Genomic DNA, 6,902 nt, shown 5'->3' with positions numbered 1-6,902 from the left:
GGAGCACAGCTGGGACACCATCACTGTTGCTGTCCCTATCCAAAGGCCATCCCTCTGGTGCCACACTGCTCCTGCAGCAATAAACCCAAGGGACGAAGGGTAAGGGGTATGTGTGGAAACACCTGGCACCCCTTCTCCTAACACAGATACAGACCCCACACCCAGAGGCAGATGGTCTTCGTGTCCCAGTGCCATCCTCCTGCATAGAAACCCCAGTGAACTGAAATTGCTTGTGTAGGATATTCAGCCTACTGCTTGTGCTGGTAGCTTGCAAGAGCTTTGCCTGGCCCTACTGGGGAGATCATAGGTCAGTCTTAGTGGATCTGTTTTCAAAAGCAGCCTTTAAATCTGTGCCCTGAAATGCTCTCACAAGCAGCCGGGTGAGCAGCCTGGCTGTGCCAGAGTGCTGTCTGGTGACTGCAAGTGGGAGGGGTGTAGAAAAGCCCCCAAGTGAACAAGCCTAGAGGTTGACCCTGGGCTGTCTGGAAGTGATAATATTGTATCTTTTTCTAGCTTTTATTTTCTGCCGAGACGCTTATATTGAACAGCTCCCTCAAGTCATGTGAGAGTGTTAGGAGGCGCAAAAAAAAGAAAAAACCGCGAAGCTGCTGTTTAGCAAATAAAGGTCAACACAGCTGCTCGACAACACCCACCGCCCTGAGCCGGCCGCGCCCCTTCCCTGCCGGTAGCCAATGCGAGGCGCGCTTGCTGCGGGCGGCGCGGCGGGCGAGTAGCGCGGGGCGTTGTTGCGGGGCCGGGCCGGCGGGGCGGTGCGCGGGGCCGCGGGGGAACGGCCCGTGCTCGGTGCTCCGCCCGGTGCGCGCCGCTCCGCCCGCCCGCCCGCCATGAACTCCCTGGACCAGGCTGAGGGTGAGTGCGGCCGCTCGGAGCGAGCCCGGAGCTGCTTCTTCGGCGAGCCGGGAGCTGCCGGCTCTGCGCCCGGGCTGCCCGAGCGCGCTGCCCCATCCCTGCGGAGCGGGACGAAGCGGCCGCGGGAGGCCTCGGCTCCCTCTGCACCGCGCTCCCGGCGCTCCTCCTCGGCCCAGACAGGCGAGCTGGGGCGGGGTTCCGGGGCCACCTCGGCGTCCCGCGCTCGGGGCGGGCTGCGCTGCTCCCCGGCCGGCCCGGAGAGCAGGGCCCGCGGGAGGGCCTGTGCTGAGGGGCTGCTGCCTGTCCTGGGAGAAGGGAGTGCCCGCGGTTCCTTTCGGTGCCGCTGCTCGGCTGTAGCTGATGAAAATTCTCTTGTGCTCTGGGAGCTCCTTCCTCGCTCAGGGGTTTTTGCGTGAGACGCGTTTCTTTCAGCTCTTGAGCCCCACTAGGCGTTACACTGTGCCAGGGCTCCTCTTGCGCTTGAAGAACGCGACCTCAAATAGCCGCTTCTTGTCTGGAGACACTTGGTGGTTTGCGTTACTAGTTCTCTGAAGTTACAGCTGAACCCTGAAAGGAGTTTGTAGTGTCCAAAGACTGGTAGAGATTTTAAAAATGCACCTGTGTTTCGGAATTAGCAGGTGTTTTGTAGCTGGTACTAGAAGTAGGCAACGTCGACAGAAACCGATAGTCCGGCGTTGTCACGGCTTTGTTGCTGTGCTTGTACAAGCTGAGGGATCCCAGAAGCGTGCCCTGCTAGTTACAGCTGCCAAAGGGATCAACTCAGAGAAGGTTCTTAGAATGTGCGTAGTTGAAAATAAGTTAAAACTCCAATTTTCTTTTTTTCTGAAAAGAGCTTTTTTCATTTTTTGTTTCAGTGATATCTGCATTACATGAGTGTTTTCTTGAGAGCTTTGCTGTCAATAGCCTGATTTAATGCCTTCAGGGTGCTGTTTCTCAAAGAGCAGGTTTTTATATGGTGCCTTGTGTTCCCCCTCTCGTTTCAGTGACTAGTTGGAGGGGCTTGTGCTAGTCAGGGAACTGTTAATTAGCTGTAATTGCCGGCAGTGGTTTAACTTCCCCAGAAGGGAAGTGGAGGACAGGCCATTAACTAGTGTGTTCTTGGCAGTAATTAAGACTAGTTAGCTGTTCTGTGGCTGAAGTCAAGATACTGTAATCTTCCCCCATAAATTCACCTGCAAACCACTTAGGAATAAATTCACAGTTTAGAAGACTGCTTTTGTAGTGATCATAATAGATTTATTTCTTCTAAGCTTATTCTTCAATTGCTTTATTGTGATAACTAATACAGTAATAGTTGGAAGTTGAAGTTCCACATTGATACTGATGGAGACTTTAGCTGAAAGTTAAGTTGATCCTAATTGAAACTTAACTCTAGGTAGAATTCTAGTTTTGACTGGAATGTTGTCAGATAATTGACCTTGTTGAACAGAAGTGTAAATAACCTGGACTTAAGGTGAAACAGCTCCTTGGAGACAATTAGGAGTATCAACTTGAAATGGATTTAGCAGTAATTTCAGTGGAAAAACCATGGGAAAATGATGGTAATAATAAGAAAGATCTATCTAAAAAAAGGAAATTATTCGAGTAAGATTATTGGACTAGTGTTTGCTGTGGGATTTTTTGCATATGTGTGTGCATATATATCACGACACTCAAAAGTTTCTGCAAAACAAAGTAAACAAAGCCACATTACTACAAATAATCCCTTGAACAGAAACAAATGGCCAACTTTTTTAAAAAAATTGCCATTATATTGATTCTAGAACTTAATGGTTTCCTGATATACTTCAAAATGTGATACTTTCTTTTTGTTTTGAGAGGCAATTTAAGCTACTATAAATCTTAACTCAGTATTTACAAAGATGTCTGAAATAGTGTGATTTCTTAACTGTACTGATTTTTCTTTTCTGTAAGTGGGAATGTTTCTTGCATTTAGATTAACACTGTACTTTCTACCTGAAGTTGAGTAAAGCTACTATGACTGGGCTTTCATTGCATATAAATGATCATTGCATTGGTTTTCTCTGCCTGTTTAAGAATTGGGTGTGCATGGGGGAAAAGTGAATTCTTTTTATCTTCTACTTTAAAGTTTTACTAAGTAGATGAAGATCTAATTATGTTTGATATACATCCTCTCCAGATCTCAAAGCTTTTGAAAGAAGACTTACTGAATACATTGCATGTTTGCAACCAGCTACAGGACGTTGGAGAAGTAAGTTTGATGTTCCAAGCAATAAATAGGATTCTGTCTTTCAAGCTTGTTAGATTTACCAGTGTGTATCTTCTATTTAGGTTTGCCAAAGAAAAATCTGTGTTTAGAGTTGCTTTAAAATTTGTGGCATACATTCAAACACTCTGCAACAAGTTAATACAGGATAATAAACTAATACTTTAGCCAGAGTTAGAAAAATGAGGTTAAGATTGAATTGGCTCAAGGCTGAATTATTCTGGAAATAGCTGGAACAATAAGTTGTTGTGCTTGTTGCTGTTTTATTCTGGTTTTTATTTTGTTGAAGTTTTTTTCTTCAAGGCTCAGACTTGCCAGACAGTTGCTATAGTTATTTAAACTAAATATGATCAGGTGAGATAGTCCCTGTAAAACTGAAGGTGAAAAAGTTACAGCTGTGTGTCATAAAGGCAGCTCTGTTGTGACAGGAAAGTTTGAAGGAGAGGGAAAGGCAAAAAATACCACAGAAATGCTGTCAGCTTTGAGATTAGTACCCTGTGGTAGAAACACACAACTTTGTTTTGTTTTGTTTCGAGACTCTGCTGGTTTTTACCCACTCGAAGAATACAGACTTTTTTAGAACACATAAAATAGTATCTTTTCTCCTGAGAGGTCAGTTTTGAATGAAGAAACTGAAGGAATGACTACTTAAAAAGCAAAACCACTACCTCAAACCCCTTTCTTTCTGAGCAATCAGGGGGCAAGCAGATATTTATTTGTTCCACTAAATTTGCACACACCTGCTTTAGGAGTGCATTTGGCTTCCAAAATTGCTATTTTCTGTCAGTTATAATTTAAAAAAAATACTGGAAACTTTTAAGCATATTTAAATGAGGTTTGCATAACCTGTATTGTATTCAGTGACTCATGTTTTTTCCCAAGCTGCTTGTTTTGAAATTCACATAAAAGAGGAACTTTCTATTTTAATTAGAATGGGGTGTGTAACCAGTGTTAACTTTTTGTCCTGTTATCCTGAAAAGAAAGTATTTATATGATGAAGAGAAGAAGCTCTATGCTTTTGTTAGATCGTTTTCAACTTTCTTTTGAAAAGATAACTTTGGTTCCTTCAAAGGACCAGGATGTTTTTACTTGACAGAATTTAGATTTTCATATGTACTTGTTCTGTCCAGGAAGCTTGTACAGAATCCTTAGGGTTTCACATATTAGAAGTTTCTTTGCATATTTTCATTTCTGCTTTCCAATTAGAAGCTTTTCCCTCCTTCAGAAGTGAGAAAAGAAATATATGCTTGACTTGCTGCTGAAAAATAAATGCATTTAAATATGAGTGAGGTATACTGTTTATGACTCTCATTCTTTTTCTTCATCAGTGATTTTGATAGTGGTATCAGTCTGCACAGCAACTGGGGCTTGGAACTGGTTAATAGACCCAGAGACACAAAAGGTAAGGTCAGGCTAATGCCATATGTGGTGTGTTCCATAGCTTGGTGCTGCAGTCAAGTGGTATATTGAAAACTGAAAGGCTAAACATGGTTCTCACATGAAACTGGGAGATGATTTTTAGTAAAGCTCTCAAGCTGTCTGGAATTGTTGTGGAATGTGTCCTGGGATAATGTCTGCCAAAATACTGTACCCTGAATGCTTATCTAAAGAATTGTTCACAAGTACGTGGAAATGGCTAGGAGCAATATTTTATTTTTAGTTAAGCGACCTAGGCGGTGACTTTGTGAGTGTTTTAGAAAGTATGCAGTGGGACTAATCTGATTTCTTTCCTAGGTATCATTTTTCACATCCCTTTGGAATCACCCATTTTTCACAATTAGCTGTATTACCCTAATAGGCTTGTTCTTTGCTGGAATACATAAAAGAGTGGTGGCACCATCAATGTATCCTTTGATAATGTTTGTCAGGTTACAGGTGTAGTTACTGCAGTTGTTGAAGCCTATGCCAATACTGCTTTTTTAATTGTTGCTTACTGTGTGTACAAGTGTTAGCTGCTTTCCTTGACACAATCCACACAGTATAGCAGCCCGATGTCGAACTGTTCTGGCAGAATATAATATGTCCTGTGATGATGTAAGTGTTAGTGCTTCATTGCCTAAACCTTGTTTGTAAAAGAAAAAAAAAAAAAGGAAATAATTCAAAAAGACACACTGTTTTTCTGAACGGCACTTGTATGTACCTCAGCAAATTCTGTGTCTGTAAAACTGGAATGTGGAATACTTAGCATTGTTTTGTGTGTTGTTTTACACTTTCCATAACATTGAAGTGTAATTGGTTCAACTTTCAGGGTTTAAACTTTATTTATTTTGTTTTCTGTCTTGCAGACTGGAAAATTAATTTTGAAACCTAGGCCTCATGTTCAATAAGGGCTGTCTTCCTTCATTTTTTTTCCACTGCCATGGAAACCAAAAATGACCTTTTTTAAGGTAGTATGACAGCAAAAAATCAAATGGGACTGGTTGTCACTGCCTGGGAGTAAAGTCTTAACACAGTTGACAGTGAAAGTGTGCAATATTACTTTCTTGAATATTTATCCAAAATCTTTGTTATCACATTATCAGTGCTTTTGCTACTTCTGATTACCTCTTTTTCAGTATTTGTGTCACTTTTTTACTTCAGCTGGAACAGAACATACAGGTGAAGTATGTTAATTGGCAATGAAGTTGAACTTGAAAATGAAACCTCATTTGTGTTACGTGTCTTTGTAAGCTATTGTAAATAGCAGATTGATGCCAATGTTCAGGAAAAAAGTAATACCTGGTCTATGGATTTTCTTGTTCTCATGAAGAGTATTGAAAGGAATGTTTGCCATTCTCCTGATGTTTTATTAGCACACTTCCTCATTACAGCTGTCCTTGTCTCCTGGTCACTCTTTTTGGAACTGGTTTAAAGGCTCGCAGGAAGACTGACTGTTTGTGCTGGAGAAAACTGGTCTTACTGTCTAAGAACTTCGCAAATATATCAAGGATCACATTTGTCAAGTTGTGTATATAGTGCACCAGCCACTTTCCTTGTGGTCATACGTAGTTCCTTGTTTGATCTGGTTCAAAACACTTAATTTTAAGATTTTAATTTTTTAAAAATTGTCTTAAATATGCTTGTATCTTCCCCGTTGTAAGGTTGTACTGTATCTAAAATCCACCCAACCAGTCGGAGTGGATTTTTATGCTGTGATAGTCAGAATATGAAACTAGTATTGCAAATGTATAACTTCAGATTTGGGGAAGAAAATCTAAAGAGTGCCACAATAAAATAACAAAATTTGTTATTCAGAGTGTTAACAACAAGGTGTGGATGATATATGCATAAAGTGTAACTTTTGAATAGCTAAAACTGTCAAGTTTTAAGAGTTTAAGTTGTTCAAGGTGCCTTTTTAAATGTTTTGGACTCTTTAAATTGACTCTAACTGCAAAGCTCTTGCAACTTCAGTAACCCCTACTACAGGGTAGACTGGCTTTTAAAGGCAGCCTATTGATGTAACTGTCAGTTGAAACTTTAAGAATTGTCTTCTGGATTTTTTTTCCAGTAAGTCTTCTGCCCATCCATTATTTTTAACTGCTGTATATTTTGTAGGTAAACGTGTATAAAATAAAATCTTTGTATAAACAGGTGTTATCTTCTTTTGTACTGTGCAAATACAGATCTCCACTGAACACAGAAGAACTTCAGAAAATACATAGCTGCACTCTGTAACTTTCATACCGGACCAACATTTCCTGTATTTGATGTGGTTCTTAAAATCTAAGATACTGACACCAGAGAGGAAACCCCTTCCAGGTTTCCATCCTCCAGGTCAATCCCGCCTCTGTAAGTGCCCTTAGAG

General features: G+C 41.4%; 1 protein-coding gene across 3 annotated transcripts; it reads left to right on the top strand.

Moving 5' to 3' along the window:
• The first annotated feature begins 399 nt into the window (after positions 1-399).
• On the top strand, positions 400-6,793 carry CNEP1R1 (CTD nuclear envelope phosphatase 1 regulatory subunit 1). Of its 3 annotated transcripts, none has more exons than XR_011154573.1 (7): positions 400-870; positions 3,032-3,103; positions 4,447-4,520; positions 4,853-4,962; positions 5,098-5,152; positions 5,404-5,505; positions 6,721-6,793. XR_011154573.1 is itself a non-coding variant. In XM_069027299.1 (6 exons), exons 1-6 carry the CDS (start codon positions 846-848, stop codon positions 5,443-5,445), a joined length of 378 nt encoding a protein of 125 aa, XP_068883400.1. In that variant the 5' UTR covers positions 402-845; the 3' UTR covers positions 5,446-6,077. The 3 variants fall into 3 exon arrangements, 1 of the variants encoding a protein (XP_068883400.1); XR_011154572.1 differs by lacking the exon at positions 6,721-6,793 and adding an exon at positions 5,929-6,077 and having other exon boundaries at positions 403-870; XM_069027299.1 differs by lacking the exon at positions 6,721-6,793 and having other exon boundaries at positions 402-870; positions 5,404-6,077.
• Positions 6,794-6,902: the final 109 nt, after the last annotated feature.

Source organism: Aphelocoma coerulescens, chromosome 11 (assembly GCF_041296385.1).
Source record: "Aphelocoma coerulescens isolate FSJ_1873_10779 chromosome 11, UR_Acoe_1.0, whole genome shotgun sequence".
Classification (NCBI taxonomy): Eukaryota; Metazoa; Chordata; class Aves; order Passeriformes; family Corvidae; genus Aphelocoma; species Aphelocoma coerulescens.
The sequence above is the reverse complement of the archived record's forward strand: the minus strand, read 5'-3'. Positions and strand labels throughout refer to the sequence as shown.

Bases quoted from the DNA above. Each gene is read 5' to 3' on its own strand.
- CNEP1R1 (XM_069027299.1), top strand. From the start codon at position 846: ATGAACTCCCTGGACCAGGCTGAGG. The intron at 4,963-5,097 runs GTATCCTTTGAT...CAATCCACACAG, and splicing joins AGAGTGGTGGCACCATCAAT to TATAGCAGCCCGATGTCGAA. The intron at 5,153-5,403 runs GTAAGTGTTAGT...TCTGTCTTGCAG, and splicing joins ATAATATGTCCTGTGATGAT to ACTGGAAAATTAATTTTGAA.